Source organism: Anguilla anguilla, chromosome 3 (assembly GCF_013347855.1).
Source record: "Anguilla anguilla isolate fAngAng1 chromosome 3, fAngAng1.pri, whole genome shotgun sequence".
NCBI lineage: Eukaryota > Metazoa > Chordata > Actinopteri > Anguilliformes > Anguillidae > Anguilla > Anguilla anguilla.
In genome coordinates this window covers 26352207-26376045 of record NC_049203.1, presented here as the reverse complement: position 1 = coordinate 26376045, position 23839 = coordinate 26352207, and the positions used below count along the sequence as shown (strand labels likewise).

Here is a 23839-nt window from a genome sequence, read left to right as displayed (position 1 = left end):
ATTAGTCACTTGACTGTGCCGTTGGAGTGCCTATGGGGACCCCTGCAGGGTAACCATTGAAATACAAGACTAAATCCCTGCTTAGAACTTTAAGGCTGGTGTGTCCCAGGCCTTAAAGTTCTATGCCTCCCTCCAGTCTGGTCTTCCTTTCTCCACCTCGTTGTTCTTTTGTTTGCAAGCCTTTATTTGTTTTACACCTTACAACATTCATGCTGCACATGCACTCTCATCCATGCACTGATTACATACTGATACTCATCCATACTGGTTGGTATGTTTGTTCTTTTGTACTTAGTTAGCATATTCTTTAATAAATATCTATTTTGCTATTCCTTCAATTGTTCCTGTGTCTCCCTTTTGTTGCAAGCCTGAGCCAGTTTGTAACACAATTGTTATGTTCATTAATATTCATTTCTGAATATCCTCTATGAACACAATTAATATTACTCTGCTATATGAAATGTCAGGACGTACAATGGTTTCCCTATTGTCATCATCACCAATATACTGGCCAAAGTGATTGAAAGAGCTGATGAACTGAAAATACCAGTCTTCAGAAATTGTCACATTTTAAAAAATCTTCATATTTCATTTTAATGCCTGCTTTAATTGTCACTTATGTTGAGCTGCAGGCACCACAACATTTAATTCAATATTGCAGCAATGGCTCATGATAAGAGCTTGTTTAAATATCCCCTGGGGTTTTCACTTCATACTTTGAGTGTGTAAATGCATTTTCATATGGTGCAGACAGTCTGCATTTCTGTACCGCAAGACATCAACACTGCGAGTCGAGCAGCAGGAGCTGAATCCACAGACTACTGAGCAGCGCTTGACTGTCTCAGGCGCCCAAAACATGCAGGGAATCAGCCACAATATTTGGACCCCCTACCAGCACACCCCTCCCATCCCCTCCAAAAACAGACAAATTAAAGTTGTGTTTCGGCGACACATTCTTCATAAACGGTGGCATTTGAGGTGAAGTAATATATTTGTGCTGCCGGGTACTGTGTTTGTTTGGATGTGGGGAGAAATTAATTGATCTACATATTGTGCTTGGAGCTGCGGCATTTTTTCTGTTGAGTGGGCGGCCCCCCAGAGGGCTCCCACTGCAGAAGGCACAGTGCTGGCTGCTGTACAGAAAGTCTCTCCTTGGCTACACACCGTTGCCTAGGACACAGAATGACCCAGACATTTAAAAATAGCACTCTTTGTGCAGCCATGTTAAACCTGTCTTTCAAACTTTGCTTTGCTAATGAGTGGAAAAAAAACAATTGTCTGCCAGTGATTGTACCACACACCTTTTGTACCTCATTCACAATTCCGACAAGTTTCCTAACTGCATGGTGCCCTTGTGCTGAATGAGAAGTACAAGGCAGAATGAGATGGATCATTCAGAGCATTTGTTCTCTTTATTGTGGTGGGGTGCAGGTGGGGTGCAAACAATCGGTTCAGCACCATCAAAAAGTGACCAAATGCAAAGGATGCCCATCTGGAATATTTGACCGGCCAGCTTGTCTTTTAATTCAGGGGTTCACAGCAGCACCACCACCGTGCCACCCCTGTTCATTATGCATAGTACAAAATAATCCACCTGTCTTTGGTTTGTAAGGGGGACTTCTTGGTAGGGGATGAACCACCCCTGTCCTTTGAGTGACAGGTCTTTTGACTTTGAAAATGAAACTTAACTTACATTATTATTTGAATTTTGACAGGGTAGATACATGACAACGCAGATGTGAAATTGCAAAGAGAAGGTCTACAGTGGATTTTCATTTATGTCAGCCTTGTACAGTGAGAAGTTGGTTGTCCTTGATGGAAAATAAGATGAGCAATTAAATTATCATTTCCTTTTTGTCATCAATCATACGGTTACAAGAATCTTTTATGAGTTCCGTTTGCATTTTAATTATGATAGGCCTGTGTCATGTATGGTATAGAAAATGAAAAATGAAATAGGATTTACATTTAAATTTTCAAATAGGCAGATGAAGTGTATACAAAATGAAAATTGAAATGTAATTTACATTGAAAAATTCAAATCAGATACAGTGCATACGAAAATGCAAAATGTATTTTTGTACTTGTATTTGAATTACATCATGAATTTTGTGCACATCAAATGGAAATAAATGCAGTTAAGGACAGCAAAGTTAGCATAGCATTTTGTGGCTCAAATAGGCAAATTACTGTTTGAAGATTTAAATATATTGTAAATTTCACTTGCCATCAAATTCAGATTAGAATACCAGGCAGATCTACAGCTACTGTACATACTGTATACAGGTTCCGCAGCAAGGATTTATTAATGAGTAATTATTAATACAGTAATATTGCTATGAAAACTACAGAAGTAATTTAGAGTGCAGGCAAAAACACCAACAGACTCTTACGGGAAGCAGATCCATTTTAGATTACTTAGTGATGTAAATGACTCCTTTAACAGGCCTCAGTGTGTGAATACCGGCCAAGGTTATACTGTACATTTCTGACAGACATCAATTTTTTTTTTTTCAGAAGCTGCGTGGCAGATCTATTTAAATGCAGACAATGTTGATTCTGAGGATCCTGTGATCATTCGGATGTGTTGCTGCCAATGCAGTCTCTTATATACTGTATCTTGATATTAGAATACATTCAATGTTTGTTCTGTTTGATTTCTGTTAAATGCTTAACATGCTTCATCCCCAATTATTATTATTATTATTATTATTATGGTTGTTGTTGTATTTTTGTTGTTGTTGTTATTATTTTATTTATTTATATATTTTTATTTGGGGTCCAAGGTAGCTAAGAATAAATCGCAGTAAAGTAAGCCTACAGTAAATGATGAACCATATAGGCTTCATAAAGATCATCAAAAATTAAGCTGACGATTAGACCTGGATTCAAAAATGTGTCCTTAACTCTGGCTAACATTTAAATGGAAGGAATAGTTTTTTCTTCATAAAAGCAAGTTCAAAAACGGACTTGCCAGATTGTATCACTGAAGGAGAATTTTGACTTTTTTCCCATTGAATCCAGGCCACTGCTGTAGTTGATATACTGCAGACTACGTAAAAGTAGACATTAAACTTTAGTTGATATATATTGCTTATCCTATAAATATGTTAGAAGTTTGACCAGGTAACATGCTAGAAATGTGGGGCACATTGGCAGGAAGCCAGTGTGTTCCTGAATGTGTACTTAGATGTAGACACGTGTAACCAAAAGTACAGCCATATCCAAAAATACTTTTAAAGCCTTTCTTCTCAAGTAAGAGCATGTTCAACTAAAAGCAAGCTATACAATTTTAATCACAGTTTAATAGCAATGTACTATTTTGTGGCTGAGATTTTAGCTGTAAATGCCTTTTTATCAAGGAACAGTTGGGTAAAACGTGTCTTTATGCATGTGAACATGTATTTATTAAACACTCCTAGTCTTAAGTTTGAAATTCGAAAAAATATGATGGCTGTTGTCTCTAGGAAAAAATCCTTCCTGCTTCATGGTCTTTAATGTCAGTGGGAGAGTAAATGATGAAAAAAGTGATTAGTGGATGCTCTCTGAAAAACACAGTGCTCTGACAGGCATTGCAACAGACACGGAAAACAGCATCTGCCTCTTTCAAACTCCATATTTAGCCTTTTTTTTCCTCTCTAACACACATTAAGCACATCACAAGTGCAGTAACACGCTTTCATGTTATTATGCTTCTTTTTTGCCTTTTAAGTGCATAAGCCACAGAGATATCATCTGTGCTATTTACTACACTGTCTGTTATTTACATTAGAGGAACACACATGATTTTTGCTTGGATGGTAAATAGTTGCGCACACACACGCATGCACACACACACAAACATACACACACACGCACACACACACTTTCAGGCATATATGGCCTGCCTATCTATCGGACCTGCAGATATAATGCTTCCTCTTGTGTCAGGGAGGGGTTTGATTTAAACTATTTATTAAAACAAATAGCTCTCATTAGCAGTCATACAGCATGGGGCCTTAATTAAATGTACCGTAAGCCTGTGCCTTAGGGTCGGTCGATTCAGTCAACACCATATTTCAAGTTACACAGAGAAACATTGTTGGTCCACCTATTGCAAACCTGTGGAAAAAATCAGAGGTTCATCTTGTCCATACACACCAGCTTACACCCCCTCAGGCCCACTGACAAATGGCATGTTCACCTACATAGCAACACATGCCAGACCAACAGTATTTATAGTATGGACACCAACATTATTTACGATAGAGACACTGCAGGTACTGTATGTGACTTGACGTACTATGTTTTTACAGTAAAATGTTTTTTTTACATGTACATCATTTCACTTTTTTTTTTCAAAACACTGTCAAAGTCCTTAAGAATAATAGCTAATAATATATTTATCATATTTATACCGATCCACTGTCTATATTGTTTATAACTGTCTATACTGTTTATATCACATTGTATTGTATTCATATTTATCAATATTGTATTCATATTTATTCATTTATGTACATACACCTTACTGCACTTTACTGCTTCTTTTGCACTTCTGGTTAGATGCTAACTGCATTTCGTTGTCTCAGTACGTGTACTCTGTGCAATGACAATAAAGTTGAATCTAATTGAATCTAATCTAATAATGGCAATAACTCATTATTTAACAGCCATTCCTTAGAATAAAAAGATTTAGATTTATAGCTTTATTCCTGTTCATTAAAAGGTTTTTCCCTGACAACATTGCTGCCATTTTATGGGATCTATATATAGTGAGCTCCATAATGTTTGAAACAAATACATATTTTTTTGCTCTGTGCTTCACAATTTTAGATTTGTAATCAAACAATTCACAAACAATTCTACTGTACATCTTGGTTTACCCTGTAGAAACTGCAGCACTTTCTGTACTTTTTGGCCCCTATATTGAGGGGATCAGTGGCTCTATTATGATGTGAGGGGCATTTTCTTGGCAAGGTTTGAGTCGACTTGTCCCCTTAGAGGGAAGGATCACTGCAAATCAAAACAAAGTTATTCTGAGTGATCACCTTTATCCTATTATGAAACATTTCTTTCCTGATGGGAGCGGTCACTTCCAGGATGACAATGTCCCCATCCACAGGATACGAGGAGTCACTGAATGGTTTGATGAGTATGAAAATTATGTAAATCATATGCTATGGACTTCACAGTCACCAGATCTCAACCCAGTTGAACACCTATGGAAGATTTTTAACTGGCGTGTTAGACAGTGCTCCCTGCCACTATCATCAAAACACCAAATGAGGGAATCTGTTTTGGAAGAAAACAGTTCCATCACCCAAATAGAGTTCCAGAGACTTGTAGAATCTATGCCAACACACATTGAAGCTATTCCTGTGGCTCGTTGTGGCCCAACACTTTACTAAGACACTTTATGTTGGTTTTTCCTTTAATATGTCACCTGTCTGTATGTGTGTGTGTGTGTGTGTGTGTGTGTGTGTGTGTGTATACAGTATATATATACACTGCATTATTAATGCACAGTTGATGCATTTTTTTTTCAAACTGCAGTGACTTGCTTCTTCTTCCCCTCCCTCCCCTTTAAAAAATAGGACAGAAGATCTAAACCCTAAAAGGGCAGCCGAGCACTGCACAACTGCACAATGGATTGTTACACAGTTCAAAGAGTGAAGTCTGGTGGGCAATGAAGTGAGACAAGGCCTGCAGCTGCAGAGAGGAGGAAATGTGTTGTCTCTGTTCTGGCTTTTTACCAAGTGAGTAGCTGGATTGACGGGGATGTGGAGCAAGGGGGGTTCTGTGCACTGAGTGCATTCCTCTATTGGGTATCAACAGTCAACAGTTCGACTGGCTAGTTGGTGCACCCACTAATCCTTGCGCCCCATTGTGATGATGTGCCTTGTGGCAAACACCCTCACAACCTAAACTGAACTGTTCACAAACTAAACCCTGCTAGTTATTTTTTCCAAAGTGAAATTTAAAGAAGCATGGAACCATTTTTACTAGCACTGTGGGCTAGGAGTGCAAATATTTACATCAACGTTTTAGAAAATCATGTACTGTGTTGCACCTCCTATTAATCGATATTCACTTCCAATTATTTCCTGCTACTCTTTTTGTGTTGCTTAATTGTAAAAGTGCATACATTGTGATTGAGTCATATGCATTCAAAATTCATTTGGTAATGATAGCTTCCTCACTTACAGTATCATATGTTGTAAAAATGTGAATGGTGAGGGGCAGTTATATCTTAATGAGTATGAAATGTATGCATTGTTTAGGTTCTGCATGTGATTCTATTGCATGCACTGCATCCATAGATGTGAATGCCGAAAAGGTAGCCGCATAATTATTAAGAAATAACAATGTGTTCATCCCTTACTGCGTTTTGCTGACTGACTGATCTGAATTGTTAATATCCGTATGTTTTTTTTGAAAATATGTTGTCCCTTGTTTGTTCCTAATGCACTATACCCTGTAATTAGATGCCTGTGTGGTTTTGTGTTCTTTAATTACTTACTTGTTTGTATATGGATTTTGGGTACATTCTGTGGAGCAGGTGCATGTGGTCATAGGTGCCAGGGGAACGCTGAGGAATCACCATCTCCCTGATTTATCTATTTACTTATTTATTAGTTTCAAATTATCCAAAGAGAATAAGAATTTGATTTTAAAAAGATGTTCTTACAATATGCTTCTATGACTTAACAAAATAATGTCCTGTGCCTCATTTACACCCCTTTAGAAGAGTGGGTTTCATTAAATATTTTGCTATAGTAATAATCCCAATGGCCTTAAATAAATAAAAAAATATTAAGATAAAAAGGTGCGGCAAGCAGTGGTGTTAGCTGCCCCATACTGGTTTGATGCCATAGACTATACACATAGGCACACTGACACACACGCACATGTGCACATGTATTCTTGCACTGATGTAGATGAGAACATACACAGGTTCACACACACACACACACACACACACACACACACACACAAACACATGCACACACAGACACGTGCATACACAGACACACAGGTTCAGTTGTATGTCAGTTAAAGATGTACTGCAGCTAAGCAACATTTAGCCTAAAGTGTTATTTTCAGCCATATTAAAGTCCCTCTTCCCCCTCCCAGCTCAACTTGGCAATGTTGTCTGATTGTGGCCTTCTTTCACAATTGCCTGGAGTGACAAAGGATTATATAACAATGAAACATGTTTGACAGTGCTTTTTAAGACAGTGCACACACTGTCTCAAGTCTAATTACTTTGCAATTTTGCTCAAGCGTGTATCAAAAAACTAATTGGCTGACTTAAATTGGTCACAAATTACACAAAGTTAGCATTCCATGACAATTAAATTCCAAAATTCAGATGTTATTTAACCTTTTTTGGCTGGACCGCAAAAACGGGGACAGCCCTACAAACACGAATGTCTGTGAGTGACTGACTGACTGATGAAGTTGCACCATTGGTCGGCCGAGTTATGAAGTTACACCATTGGTCGGCCGGATCACGTGTGTTAGGTCCAGCCATATACTAGGTTTTAACCCGGTCTTGTTTGTATTCTGTTGATGTTCTTTACAAATTAAAGCACTAGAATATTCTGAAATGAATCATTACTATTAGTGAGGATGGGCTACAGCAAATCCTTAAAATGGCATGCTTTGCTTGAGTAACTACAAATTAAAAAGAGCACATTTCGTAACCTGTATCAAATATTCATTATCCTCATATCGTGTACACTCCTCCTCAATATACATCGTCTCGGCAGCAATTGTGCGGTTTGACATTTTTCGAAAACATCCTGTAATTATGGCCCATTCTCTTGATGCTCCAACATGCAGCCTCCACAAATAATTAATCTTCATTTGTCACTGTGACACATCACAATGTTTCTTAATTGGACACAAAATTAAAATTTGAAATCAATAAAAAAAGGCTATGACAGTGAAAAAGGAACCTGTAAAAATCATCAATCCATTGAAAATGACTTGCCTGGACAATAAGACTCTTGAAGATGTACACTCGGTCCAGATGAGGTTTGTACAAGTACATTTTTGGTCACAATTTTGACATGCCCTGTCACCCAGCAAATCCTGTCTAGGTAGCTTTTTAGCTTCCTACCAACTACACCACAGAAAAAAAAAAAAAAACTTCCAAAAGACAAGAACAGAACTAGAAACCACAATCCATACCCTCTTCCCCCCACAAAAAAATGGCAAATTTCAACCAAGTTAGCAGGAAATTAAGCTTCAGATTTTACCCCATGATCTCAAGACTGAATGAATATTGGAGCAGAGCTGATCCAGTTGCACAGCTATTCCTGCTGAAATGCAATTCGGTGGCCTGGGGGTTTAAAGCTGGGCATTGAACTCCTGATAACTTTTTTTGCAATTGCCCCATAGACAGGCAACAGATTCTCTTGTCACTTTGTTTTGATTTTTCTTCAGGCGGGGTTGGGGGGGTTGCACGCTTCTATTGATTGATCCCTGCAGGATGCTACATAGACGACACAGGCAGCCCGTTGTCCCAGGCACAGCACTTTTATTATGCGCTATGTTGTATGAAAGCTGTAATGGTTTAAATAAAGAGAGGGGGCATACATCTGTGCCGGGGGAAGACATCCTCTAATAGACCCTTAAAATGGAGGCACAGAGTGCAGCTGCAGCTGCATCTTTCATTCCGAGACACTCCAAATTTGACTGAATTATTTAGCATGCAAAGTGACAAAGATGTTTACTGCCAAAAACCAACACATGGACAGCTTAGGTAATATGAATAGAACAGCAATCTTCCTCAAAGTACATAAAATAAATTACTTTCACTCATACAAAACCTATCCATGCAAGGAAACATTTCCAATCAAATTTGGACTGCCATTTTTTATTCTCACCTGCCCTTTTTTCAATCATGGAAGACAACTGCATTGTGTGAAGTTATATATTAAATCCTTTGGAAATTGCCACTCCACATTAATAAGCATATTAAGTTATCACTACAAATGAATTATGTTCATGAACTCTATCAGGTTACGCAAACATTAATGAATTAATAAGTAAATTACCCTAGTCTCTATCATCTGGCAGAACATCAGAATAAATTGCAATAAATTGCTCCATCTCCAAAATTATCATAATACGACATGATTTGTGTACAGAAATTGAAACTGTCATGAAAAATAACAGCGGCTGAAAGATAATAGCATAAAGGTCACATGATGTGTGAGAACAATGTTGAAATGCATCGTTTCTTCAGATGCTTATTAAAAACTATTTTCCAAAACACATCAAACTTTACTGTACAGTAATGCAGTAATTACAATATTTATGAGTTGAGACGAAGGTTGTGTTTTAAATGTTTGTTTCATTTTACATATACAATATCATGGTCTGTTGGTTACCCAGCCGATAGAGCAGCGTTTTAAAAATTAGCACTGATATTCAAAATGTTGGTGGACGGAAAGGTGACCGCCAAGCCCTCCTTTGTCTACCGACACCACAGTACAGCATATTTTATTAGGATCAAATACAGTGTGACTCCATACTATGACTTTATCGTTACAAAAACAGAGATACATTAGCTACGAGAACATGAAACAATACAGTCATAGTGAGTCAGCCAATAATGTCAAAAAGTTAGTCCATTTTTTACTTTTAACAATCTTCCCCATTTTCATTAATTAAATAAGCTAACCCCCTTTTTTTATCTTTCTTCTGCAGTGATTCTTTGAATTCTCCACAGAACTAAAGGGAATTCCTGGTTAAAGCCCTAACTCCCCACAGCAAATGAACATGATCTTCCACAGCATTGAATGGATGCAACACTGCTGTATGTTTGGATTTCTGGAGAGACGTGACCACTGGCTCAGTGTGTTCATCCCACATAGGACTAACCGGTCCTCCCCTGCTGCTCAGCTTGTCAGTGTTCACAAAGGCTTTCCTAACTGCCAGGCTTAACTCTACCTGTTCTCCTGGGATAGGGCTGTTTAAACCTCAACATAGCCTTTCATCTCCTAAAGGCCAGGCACTGACCTCTGTTGAAAACAGGCCACAGGATAAGAATCTTAACACTGCCAAGGAAAGGAGAGCGCTGCATAGACTGTATGTGTCTGAGTGTGTGTGTGCCTATGTGTGTGTATGTACATGTATGTGTGGGTATGTGTGCCTCTGTGTGTGTACATGAGTATGTATAACCGAAACATGCTTCCGAAACATTGTCCGCTTACCATGTTAATTGATGACACAGGTCCGATGCTGTTGACATATATGTCCACATCAATGACGGTTGGTTTAACTGCAAAAGGACAAAAAATAAAAATGGTTATCACTGAAATACATTCACACAATCAGAAGGACTTCACTTTTTCTTCTCCAATTCCACATGCTGCATGTCTTTCAGAACAATAATATATAAGCAATAGAGCCAGACCTGATAAACAATGTTCACAGACAAGCAAGTGCATATGTAATATCACTATAGTATTAAACCTAAGGCAACTAATTCCAGTCTAGAGCTACAAAACAAAATAAAAATACACACAGAGAAAAGAAAAAATGCCTCATCTGGCCTTGCTAAAACCTTTATGAAAATGCTGGTTGTTTTGAATACAAGTCCTTCTGAGAGATGTATTGATGTTGATTGTTTGCTGCGCTGTGCCAACATGTGGCACTGCCTGTTAAGAGATTTGCTGCGCACATTCAGTTACCGTCCATTTTTTGATTTTATTCATTTTCCACTTTGGAATGACAGACCAATTCTCCTACCAGTAAATGAGTGGGTCTCTTTTTAAATATTATAAAACCTTGTGCTTTTCTTGCGGATTTAAGAATGTAACAATACATAATGACAAAGACAGGGCATTCACCCAATTGGTGCTCATCATTTACTTAGAAACTAAAACATTCAGAACCTAGGCTTGAACACTCCGAGGATCTCTGTCTGAACTACATGACCCAGTGTTAAAATTAAAATAAATAAATAATAATTTACCTGTAGCTAATTTTCACCTTTGCCCCCGTATTCAGCTGACAGAAATCAACCTAAAAATTCCAATGTAGTTTCCGTTATAGAAAAAACATTCCACACAGTATTCTGTACCTTGGTTGTGAAAGATACTACAAAAAACTGACTGAAATGATTGAGATTAAGCACACAATCATCAGTGTGGCATCTCACCTGATGAATGTATGTACTTTTAAATCCTACTTGTAAGTAGACTTAACTGATCTTCTTAGCATTATATGTATCCCCTTTTCATTCTGAGTGTCGCTGTCCTTTTGTTAATCTATTTGTGTCATTTAAAAAAAAATACAATGTGCCACCCTCAGTGAGACTACAAAAAATGATGATTGCCAATAAATAAATAAATTTCATATATAGGAAATATGGAAATGGAGTAGATCATACTACAGGTTAGCACTATGGTTGAAGATGACTAGGAGAGATGACTCATATCACAGGTGACCTGCTCCATATTCTGTTTTCATTCACAATACATTTCATTTGTAAACAATAACCTGAACCTGAATAACTTTAATGTGATATTGGTGTGGGAAAAAATAAATAATACTGGTGATCAAATAAGATCATTTTAAAGGACTGCTTTAAAATACATGATTGCTCAGGTGTGTGAACACACAGATTCAGCATGACCACTAAGCAGTCAAGACTAACACTCTGGTATGAAATTCCAAATATTCAGTATATGAGCAGAACTGAATTCTTTTTAGAAAAGGAAAATTTCTACATTTACTCTGCATTTTGTGAAGAAGAAAACCTGATGTAACCTGAGCTAACAATGTTTATGGTCTTGACATCTGTGAGATTATGGGCTGGTTAAAATTAAATGAAAATTAAAAATACAATAGAGAAACAATGAAATTTATTGAATCCAAACTCACCAACGTTTGATTTGAATAACTACAAGATGGCCTGGATTCAATGTGGATTCAATCAACATTTATCCTTTACTTTGACCAGGAAATAAATACAAGTTTTCTATTTTACTGCATACACAGTTTGGCAACAGCAACCAGTGTAAAAAATTTCCTTTTACATATATAGCCATTAAACCCGACTGGGATGATGACAGCTTAATACAAAAGGACCACAAATGAAGAAACAGGCCTAAAAATCATATGTACTGCATCAAAGCTTTAGATATATATATAATACCTGAGTAGTGATAGCCACCTAGGGTTTCTACAAGAACCCATTCAACCCATTCAGAGTTCAGTGAAACTGATGTAACACCATCTCATATTTCAAGGGCACTTCCTAATGACTGAAGGCTGATTCGGATTAGGGTATTTTGGTGAGTGTACATCAACTGAGATAATCCCATATGACTGTTACTTCCGATTACAAAGTTTTTTAATCACTGGTTGATGTGAGACAAAACATCTAATTAATTCTGTTCAATAAACACACCTATATGTTCAGCTTGATTTGCAATTCTGGTGTAAAAGGAACCCTATCTCTTTTTCCTTTGTTTCTTTTTTTATTGCAATTGGAAACACTTCGATTCATTTTGTGCTCACTTCCCTTTGAACAGTCAGTCACAATACTCTCGAATAAAATCCTTTGGCATAAAAAATGTATGTCTTGTGTTCACTGCTCTTAGTTGGGAGAGGAAGTACTGCTGAAAAATCTAACATGAGAGAGAGAGAAAGAGAGCAAGAGAGAGAAAAGGGGACTTGCAGCTCGCAATTTATCAAGATGCTTCGGATAGCAGTTCGCTTTAATGCACCCAAATGAACAGAATAATTAAGTACATTTAAGTAATTGCTGGGCCTTGGTACAAAAGAAGAACATGTATGCTATGAACGTCCATCCCAATCCCCATCCACCCCACCCCCAGGAATTGAATCTCAAACCACCTTGTGTCTCAGGATCAAAGAAACATTTTCACACAGTAGCTCTTTTGTGAGTCATAGTTACTTCCATACAGGGTACTCTGTCCTTCTGACTGGGAAAATGCACTGAACTCCATAAATATTACAAGGTTTGATGGTTCAGAAGTAACGTCACATTACCCTTTACATTTCCATAGTTTCCTAGGGGGTACGTTTGTGTGTTATTTAAGAGAAACTGCTCTGTTATTACTGTAGGGAAGAGGTACACTTTGGCTGAACGAGCAGAATGAAAGATGGGGGGGTGGGGCACTGTGTATAAGCACTGTGGGTAGTGAGGTCATTCATAGTTCAGAGGGGAACATGTATGTTTCTGTGAGAGCGTGTTTCTGTGAGAGCCTATGAGAACACCATCCTTCCCATTCATGACAACATTCAGGAATTTCTCTCCATGAATAGGTTGAGCATGAGCACTATGAATATATGGGAGGTGCTTGGCCCTAATAGTGAAATTCTTGTGGTTCAGATCTGGCCAAAGTCCACCATTGTGACATGGCCCGGCTAGAATGTGGAATCTGAAGTGACCCATATTTCATTGCTATGGACAATCCAAAGGTGAACAGTATTAATGTCAAATCTCCACCAGTAAAATAGGCTTAGATGTAACTTGCTATTTTATATACAATAAGTGGCCCAAAGTTCAGCCAGAAACTGTGTATTTCCCTCTATGTTGACACCTACATAAAATCCCCATCATACTGTATGCCAGAAGCGGCTCGAAGCTGGGCCAGACAGTTGAATTAACTGCCGACATAAGGTCAGAACTGGGCCATCTTTATCGTCATACGATTATGCTGGCTCTTTGCTGGAGTCGGCTCAGAGTTGTGTGAGGTATGTACAACCTTCATTAGTGGATCAATGCATGTAAATCCAAAAATGGAAAAGGCAAATCTCCACTCCCAGCATGATTACAGATGGCTCAAATTGTCCCCAGGAGCATAATTTAGGCATAGGCTACTAGCAAATAAATAAATAAAAACCTGGCACTAGCTGTTACTTTAGTCCAGTTTCTGAATTCAGATTTAAGAGATGTACCAAGGCTATTCAATTTGGTTTGACTTGGCAGCTCAAAGGACTAAAACAAAAAAAATAAACAACAACAACAACAAAAAAAAAAAAACTCTGGCTGGTGTCTTCTCTTGCTAATGCTGCTAGTGGCAGCCACTCTTCTGGCAAATGCCACTTCATCTGGGCTTTGGGCCACTACATACCCATTTTTCCATTGTCCCTGGAACAAACTCACCGCAGAACAGTGAGCATCTGTCAAATGTTCTGCAGTTACCATCTGTCGAAATACAAAAGAGGTTATGGATTTCCCCTGCAAGGGGATGGCACTGCCAGTCTCATACACCGCGTTTCTAAGATGTACAATGAAACACCCGTTCTTTCAAATTATTTCGAATGTGTTGCTTCACATACTTTGATAACCTACTGACTCAGACAGAAAAAAGCAGGCAAAAAAGACACACTGTAAGAGGAATTATTTGTTTTTTCTGATGGAGTGATTCTGTTTGAAATTTCCTATTGAATGCAATGCTGCCTGCCTTTGGGTATAAGTTTAATCTTGACTCACTGACTGGCTCCTCAGCACAGGTCTTTGTGCAGAACCTTGTCTGGCTGCTGAATTGAGTATAAACATTCATGCAGTGGTGGCCATTTTCGAAGCCAGAGCCAAATACTTTGTGTTTTGCTTCTTTCAGCAGAACACATAATGAACATATTTTCAAGGAACTAAATAGGTTTTGTAAGTGTTTCTTTGGGTTCACGATTCACCAAGGACCTGCTAGATGAGTCACTGTCTGAGGGGAATGGTTGTCCTCCCTATTGCCTCATTTTTATGCCTAAGATGGGGAGTTGGGCCTTAAGAAGTGGGTGTATACACTGGTGAAAAGACACAGATGAAGAAGAACAGCACCAATACCAGTCTTCTCCAGGTTTTGTTCAAGGAACAAGATGTTATATAAAAAAATTACATTAAAAAAACCTGCTATGAAACATGCTTCATATTCTCATTGGCATCATCCCTGTTTTGAAGCTGAAGCCATGGATAAATCATCATTGACAGGGTTCTTTAATAAGTTCTGTTTATCAAGCCTTTTGACTAATATATAAAAAATACAGAATCTAAAACATTCAATTTTCTAATTGTATTGAGCACTGATCACCAATCAAGGTAATGTTGATGTGTCTTTGCTTTACTTTATTCTTATCCCTGTAAGAAGATTTATTGTTGACAGTTTTTCTATCCAGGTTTTGTGCTGGTTTTTATTTATGTCGTGTCATCAGATGCTCTTAGCGTTTCAGTATTGGTGGTACACATGTGCCTTTCAAATATTGCCATAAACCATGTCTCTTTTTTGTGTGGCCACAAAGTAATAAGGCATCATTTAAGAGTAATGCAATCCAGGTGAAAACAGACTTGTATGTGCTTGGGGATATAAGGGTTAATGATTCTTGCATATGCACTCATTGCTGGCAGGTGCAAATTGCAGGAAATAAGAAAATGCTGGGACAAGAAAGTATGGAAGTGTCAATTTTTAGTTGAAATACAGAATGTCAGGACTTTTGGCAACCCTAAATATGTGGTTCAACACCACCTTTATATGCCCCTTTGTGCTCTAACTTGCTGCTCTCTCGGTTATGGATTATTTCAGAGTTACGCTGTAAAGACGGTTCCTCTCTATTTGACACTCAGTATTACTAAACATCCTAGCTAGCAAGCATACAGTGCCCACTAGTAGCCCTGTAGTGGACCACTAGCAGGCCTTGATGAGGTTTAACTGTCAAGTTGAGGATCTCTGAAAACAAATATGTTTGGGGGATGATCCTGCTGTGGACTGCTGTAGTGTCAATTTGCTATAGTGCCAATTTCCAATAGGCGAATCCTTGTTGAGCTGGAGTTTGTGAAATGGATGTTTCTTCCGCCACCAGCAACGGCCAGAGATCAATGCCATTCCTGTTGTCTGTGCTTCCTGAAATTACATCTGGGCTTTCTCATGTGTGTCGCTAGCTTTGCCAAACAAAGACTCAAAAAATGCATCACATGCCAAAATGTAATATGTTCTGAATTTTTTTTTGTTGCAACTACTGTATTAGGACTTGCTCACACAAGTCACATCAGTAATGAATGATTTGCACTCATGTGTCCAGATACACCTGTATCTCCATGTATTACCTGCTTTGCAAGGCTTTGAACATCACCTAATTAGCTCCTGAGCAGTCTGCTAGTCTTTTTGTTAGTGCTCTTTTGAAAGATGCTCAACTGACAGTGCACAGTAAATTGTATTGGAAGGCATAACAACCAGTACTGTCAAACTAATGGGATAATTTGCAGTTCAAAAGAATTATGCTCTGGATCTGAATACAATGGCAAGCCCAGAGAGGTGATGACTGACCATATCTAAGCCTATGAAAAATATGATAAATACAAGTTCTGTTGCCTTTCTCTATCAACTGGGATTTCATAGGGAATAAATAATTAGATCACAGACAGTATGTAAAGGCCAGAGCAAATGTGACGCCACACTGTGAGGTTCAATCTCTTACTTTCTGTAACATCAATGCACCCTTGAATAAGAATATGTCCTCACATTGGATATAACATTACCTAAAGCAAAGGCATTGTATTTGAAAAATGCAATGGCTGCCAGAAGCTGGGATGTGGTGTGTGGTCCACACGAGTTGCCATTTGCACTCGTGTGGATTCCTCTACTGGGCATCCATCTTGTCTCTTGCAATCTTCCTGTCTATTATCATTTTCTCCACACCCCCCCCCCCCCCTTTCTTGCCTGTTGTCACCCACTCCTCCATCTTCTCCAGGTTCCCCAACACCCCCCATGAGAATGGGAGAAAATCACCATTATTCACATTTGGAGTGTCAGGTGACCCCCATCATGGGGGCTGATGGGAGATCAGCTTTTATACACAGCCAGCTTGTCAAACGTGACAAGAAACAAATTAGGAGCAATCAACCCCATCTGCCATGTATGCTCCTACTCACTTTGCCCCCGTCTGTTCATCAGCATACAAGGAGGACTATTAATATGCAGATGTTCTGCAGTGCTCTGCAATGGCCATGCTGATGAAAAAACACGGCTATGACTGGAAAACAAATTAAGACCTAATGACCTCATGAAAAATTCTGACGAAAAAGATACACATTCACTTGACGCTTTTTAATTGCGAATACATGGACTTCTCCATTCAACCCTCCCCCTTTCCTAAAAGTTGGTTGAAGGGAGGAGAGGAACTGTTTTGTCCTCCGCAACAGTGAAACAACATCTCTCCAATCGATAGGAAACCAAAATAAACTATGAGTGAATTATCTTCCATCAATCGCCTGGGCCTGCATTTACCCAGCAGCACCCATTCTCTTTGTCACAGCCGACGTCTCCCGGTTTTGTCACAACTGCATTTTGCCAGACAAATGTAATTAAATACTGGTGGCAGAGGGGGACAAAAAAATCGAAGAGTACGATGTTTGTGTGCGATAAGTTAGGCATGTGTCCTGAAAAGATGCAGGGAGTTGGAGGGCTTGGTTCTGGGTGTCAAATTTCTCATCTCTTTTGCCCTTATCATAACAGCATTTAATGGGACTTCTGTAAAAAAAAAAAAAAACAGAGAAACCATTTGCCTTTTTGAATTATAGATTACATTTTAATCAGCTAGGCTTCCCCCACTTTCTTTAATTTTGATTAAATTGTAGTGCTTTTACAAACACTTAAGAAAGAACAGGTTGCCTAGTTTCAGATATTTGAAGCTGCAAATTTAGACCTGTTTTTCCTACCCAATTTGGAGGACACAAGTTAGCAATTAACCCTTCTGATCTCAGCCCTGTTGTAGAAATTGGCATACATTATATTCTAGAAATTGGCATACATTATATAGATCCAAAAAAGTTTCTCCCCAAATCAACAAATTGCTGGCCACAACTTTCATGGGAGGGAATATACACTCCACTACAAACAGAAAATTGCAGTCAAAATGTCATATAAGAAAATAAATAAATAAACTTTTCACCCCTATTTAAACTAAAAGACAAAATAATCGCTTATATCTTTTTGAGTATATGCAAGTGTGAGAGTTCTGGTTGGGGGTGGTCAGGGGGCACCACAGAAGCTAGCCCCAAGTTTGGGGTTGATACCAGTATTAGACGTGGATAAATGTAGGCTCCAATGTGGTGGTGGATCTGGAAATATGTTCAAGCTGGCATACAAAAAGCTACAGAGGACAAAATTAACATCAGAGAGTAGAGGATAAAACCACCTGCCTGATACTGAACCAGTGGTATCCTCTATGCAAAATTACACAGACTGGTTTTTCAACACGCATGGTTATTATGTATTATTAGTGCAGAAGCAGATGTGTACATGGTTACTGTCTTTAAAGCATTTGACTAATACTTTTTCATTCTTATTGATCAAAGGGTAAAGAGTATGTCCATGACAGGCTGCATTTGGCCCATGGGCCACTTGTTGAGTAGCCCTGGACACTGTGTAACATCCAGGTATCTGTACGTAGGGTGGGAATTCTTAAGGATATGGGATGATCTATTTGTTCTCTTTTTGAGATATATATGCCCACCATTCACTGTTCTGTGCACAACAAAGTCATTTCCAAATACAGCAATGGTACTGTGCCATTAAATCTACGGAAAGCAAAGTAATGAATGCTAACATTTTAGATGTGACATTTCATTATTACGTGCAAACTCTTGCAAAAACAAGGAGTTCATGAATTGCATATTCCTAAATTATGAGTATGAAATTAATTCACTATTTTTAGCCAGGCGTCTGCACTTTCAATGAAGTTCACAGAATGTGCTGCTGCAAAAAACATCAGTGTAAATGCATTTCCTTGTACACAAGGCATACAACACAGGAGCTTCAAATTTCAAGCTTCTTATTTTAGATAACCACTAGCATGGATGCAATGTCTACAGAAGCCATTCTTAATGTTTTGTTTGGAGCTCTATGACGAGTGAAGGTAATTGTGTGTCATGCCTAATATCTGTCATAGATTCTGTAATTTTCCAAACACATCCCCACTTTTACATTGTATGTATGGTAGCAATGCTGGCAAGGAACTTGCACCACCGATACTAAATGCCTTTCATTCACACCAAATCGAAGGTGTCAGCCCTAGTATGAAAGCAAGGACGAAAATACTCTACTGATCAATGGCAATACCAATAGTGCCCTGTATTAACTAGAACTATACAGGGGAAAGAAAAAAATCTATTTCAAATGGGGGTTAAATGCCATAGACAGAGAGCGGGAGAGCCACAAAACAGGAATCTTTGTGTTATCACTGCTTACAAAGCCTATGTTCTGCATAGGCAGGAAAACACCTCAGGGAGTGAGTAAAAAAGCACATGATAAACACTTCATTCTGAAAAGGGAAAAAGACTTCTCCTCCTTCAGATAGACTACCATACCCAAAGTCTTGTCTGTAAACATAGCCTGCAGCAGCTCCAGACCTCTTCGGCAGAATTGTGGAACAAAGGGTCCGTACAAGACACTTCAAGGCCTCCAGAGGCTATTGCCTTTGTTTATCATGCACAGTTAAATTAAGACTGTCAGCTTTAATTTGAGGGTATTTACATCCATATTGGGTGATCCGTATAGGAATTAAAGCCCTTCATATACAGTCAAACCATGTTAGGGGAGCAAAAGTAATTGGACAAATTAACATAATCTGAAATACTGTCATAAATTTTAGCACTCAGTTGCAAATCATTTGCATTCGATGACTGCCTGAAGTAGACATCACCAGATGTTAGGTATCCTCCCTGGTGATGCTCTGCCAGGCCTGTACTGTATTCAAGTGAGCCAGTTCCAGTGAAAGCCATATATGCCCAAGCCATAACACTACCTCCACAATGTTTAACAGGGTAGGTGCTTTAGATCATGAGCAGTTCCTTTCTTTCTTGACACTTTCCTCTTTCCATTATTTTAGTACAGGTTAATACTCTGACCACACGACTTTGTTTCACAACTCTACAGTTTTTTAAATGCACTTTTAAAAAAATAGCAAACTCTGACCTGGTCATTCTGTTATTGAGGCTTACCAGTAGTTTGCATCCTGCGGTGAACCCTCTGAGGTTATGATGGTGTATTCTTCTCTTTATGGCAGCCTTTGAACATTCTATACATACAAACTAGAGAGTGTGTTTGATCTGTTTGACAAGGTTTTTAATTCAAGATTGAAAGTATTCTTCGGTCATCCATTATAGTGATCGTCTGTGGTTTGCTATTTCTGAGATCACCAGTGCTTTCTTGCTTTCTAACAATGTATCAAATAGTTTATTTTGACAGGCCCGATATTTTGGCTATGTCTCTCATCAATATATTCAGATTTTTCAGCCTCATGATGGCCTGCTTTATTGGCATTGCCATTACTTTGGTCCTCATGTTCAGAGACAACAGAAACAGTTTCCAAAGGCAAATTCCACACCTAGAATCAACTCTAAAACATTTTTAGCTTTCTTGTGCATGAACTAAAGGTGCAAAGGCACACAGCTGACCAAAAAACAGCTGAGCAGCCAATTGTTCAATTACTTTGGCTCCCCCAGAATGAAGGGACTGTCTATGGAAAGCGGCATAATTCCTACACAGGTCACCCAATATGGATGCAAATACCCTCAAATTAAAGCTGACATTGTTATATTGCAAATCCAATGTGCTGAAGTACAATGCCAAAACAGCAACAAATGTGTCACTGTTCCAATAACTTGGCATTTAACTGTATATGATGTTGAAATGAATTAGATTTTCTGGCAGAGGTAAAATGAATTTGAAAATGCACCACAGAAAAAAATATTTATTGGGATGTTTGATATCAAGCATGAAACAGGTCAATAGCTCTCCGAAGGGAGATTTATGAATGATCACCAAAATACTTTCCCATGGGTCCCAGTCTCTGCTGTAGATGGCATATCACAAGCATCCCACACAGAATTTCATTGTACATTTTATATTGCATACACTACACTGTGGGGCCTAATCCCATGCAACCAATCCCACTTTCCATCTTTCATGCATGTTGTTTATTATGAGCTTAATCTGTGGCCTCCAAAGCTTTTGGTTTAATGCAGGTCCATCTGTTCTAGACTCTAATTCATGGCCAGGGCTCACTTTCTTGCAGGCTGCCTCCCACAAAATCCAAGCAGAATTGCTCAAGTGAGAACCCAAGCAAAGAATCTAGTAGAGCTTCACATTATCCAGATCATATAAATTCCAAGAGGTTGCATGACATTCTTAGCCCTGTTTGGATAATGAAAAAAAATTCTACAGGACAATACATCATGGCTGCCTGTTCTTGTTGCATATCGTGTCTTGTGGTGATAAGGGAATCTGTTCCACCTTGGATGATGCCTCAACAATTATGTGATGCCGTGCAGAGCTCCAATTCACAGTTGGCACTTCCATGGACAGTATTCCACACTGTGGGGCACATCACTGTGTTGAGAGGGATTGCTTCAGCTGGACACGCTACAGGTGATAGCAGTCCGAAAAGAGGAAGGAATTTCAACATTAATGAGATGGATAGATAAATGCATAATATCGGGACAAAATAATTAAGTTAGTAAATAAATAAAAGATATATATACTCTAAACTGCTCACTGTGAAATTGCTGTCCGTGTTCTTCCAAATTGCAACCCGAAGATTTATGGATGAGATTTGGATTGCATATGGTTCCTGTTGGCTACAATGAATAAAGATTTTCAATTTGGGATGGATTGGGATGGAGTAATTAAACCCCTGATAGGTTCAGACAGGTCTTTTGTAACAGGACGATGATGGAATGTGAGGGCAGATGCATCGGATGCAGGCTCTCGCACAGCCACTCGACCCAGAACCCCATTAAACCTAACGTCACTTCGTCACATCGCCATCACGGGTGAGTTACGAGGCTGATCCTTATCATTAATACTTTCAGAACTTGTTCAGTGTGCATTTCCTTGTGCGATATCAAGCGTGAGGAATTGCCGAGGGACCATGAGGCAATATTCATCCCCGTATAAATCTATCATGCGACGGTCTCTTTCATGTTGATGAATCGTGAGCTACGGAACCCCTTCTCTCTCTCTCTCTCTCCCTCACCCACACACCCACACATACACACTCTCTCTCTCTCTCTCTCTCTCTCTCTCTCTTTCCTTGGAAGAGAAACATACGTGCAGAAATCCCACTGCCAGCTGTCTGCTCGTCCATCCCTGAGAATTTTGGCAAAAATGCAGGGAGACTACAGATTTTCAGCCTAAGAGGCAGCAGCGATGCACCAAATCCCTCCCCACCCCACAACCTCTCCCACAGCAGCCGATATTGGAAAGAACAGCTAAGTTAGAATGGCAGAGGCATAATCTGTCCCTGGGGAAGCAAAGGATCTGTTCAGGGAAAAAATGACACAGTGGTGGAGACGTGCACATCATAATTGAGTCTGTTTGTTTTGATGCGGGAGCAGATATCCCAAGGAGTGTGATAAAGGAGGGACGTTGCCTGTAGTGTGTCCTCCTTCCCTGGGTCACGGAAGACCCGCTGACCACATGAGGAATGGACTGGAAAGCGCAAACCGTAGAACGTGGTACCGGAATGACTTCTGCATAGTTTATGGGTGGAAGCAGACACTGACAGGGCACAATTCATGTGGCCAAAGGGCAGATTTTGATTTTCTTTTTTTGTTCATTGCCTTTTCAAAATAAATCATATCACCAATGTTCTTCTGGAGGTTTGTTAAGTTCCTGCTAAGTGAAAGCTCTAGCATGTATTTTTGAAGTTGTTTTTCTAGTTTTTGCTGGTTTAGCTGGCTGATTTTAGGGTCAGCTGGTGTATTGTACAGTTGAAAAGTAAATGCAGTTTAAACATCTACAGCATCTCCAATTGTGCAAGGGTTACTAAATTTGTCAGTGAAATGCTTTACCGGTAGCAGGAAAAAAAATTGGAGACCATTTCCTGGAGACCACGTAATTGCAATTCATACTGACAAGTTGCACTCATTGCTATGAAAGTGTTCTGAGCATATGAAGAAGGCACAATACATTTTCTGTCCTTTCACACTATAGTTTGTCCTTGTAACTTCAACTATCAAATTGATGCAAACCTTGTGTCCCACTTATTTATGACACAAAGGATTTTAGCAGCTTCCTAGGTTAATGAAAAACATTGTGTTATTAATGATGAAACTGTAATTTCTTTGTAATTTTTTACAAGAGAAAGCCATAACACAGAGAGGATAAAGGAACAGAGTTGTCTCTCTCTCATGAATTTTCTAATTCCTTCAGAGTGCTACAAAAAAATTATGAGCATTAGGATGAGTCTGTATCATTTATCAGGCTGCCTTGGAATGGAATTTCATTGGTATTAAACCCTTTTCAACATCATGATTTTATTTGAAAACTGGAAAGTAAGTCATATTTAACCCCATCAATCTACTTTAAAGTATACAGTTGTTATGACTAAATCATTGTAAGGCTAATGAATTCATGGTTAAAAGGGGTCTATGTAAATTAGCTCGACAACCCCCCCCCCCCCCCCCACCCCCACCACCACCACCACTTAATGACATGTGCCACAGAGAGAGCCAGCTGGGCAAAAGGGATGGTGGTATCTGATGTCTTTCATGGTGAGACTTGGTGGGCGTAGATTCATATGCATTCTCTCCTCCAATGGACTGAAGGTCACCACCAGGCTAATGGAATCTCACAGTTACTGTGACAGAACAGCATTTAGTGAGGGCGGGGGGGGGACCAAGAAAAAAAAGCTAAAACCCCCTTTTCATTACAACCGCACACAGGCAAAAGAGATGACTCATTGCACATAGTTTGATTGGTAGCCAAGGACCTCAATTCTAGAATATTTTTCAAATCGGTCAAGGATAACTATTTAAAAAATAAAAAATATAAAATATTCACAAATGTTCAGGATAAATGTTTTTGAACACATA

General features: G+C 38.9%; 1 protein-coding gene across 2 annotated transcripts in view; it reads right to left on the bottom strand.

The window, feature by feature from the left end:
• LOC118222263 (gamma-aminobutyric acid receptor subunit gamma-3) overlaps positions 1-23839 on the bottom strand; it is a 183118-nt gene that overhangs the window by 140335 nt on the left and 18944 nt on the right. For both annotated transcript variants that reach the window (XM_035407709.1, XM_035407710.1), the window contains exon 3: positions 10209-10276. In XM_035407709.1, the coding sequence (XP_035263600.1) occupies positions 10209-10276 (68 nt within the window). The remainder of the gene's footprint in view (positions 1-10208; positions 10277-23839) is intronic.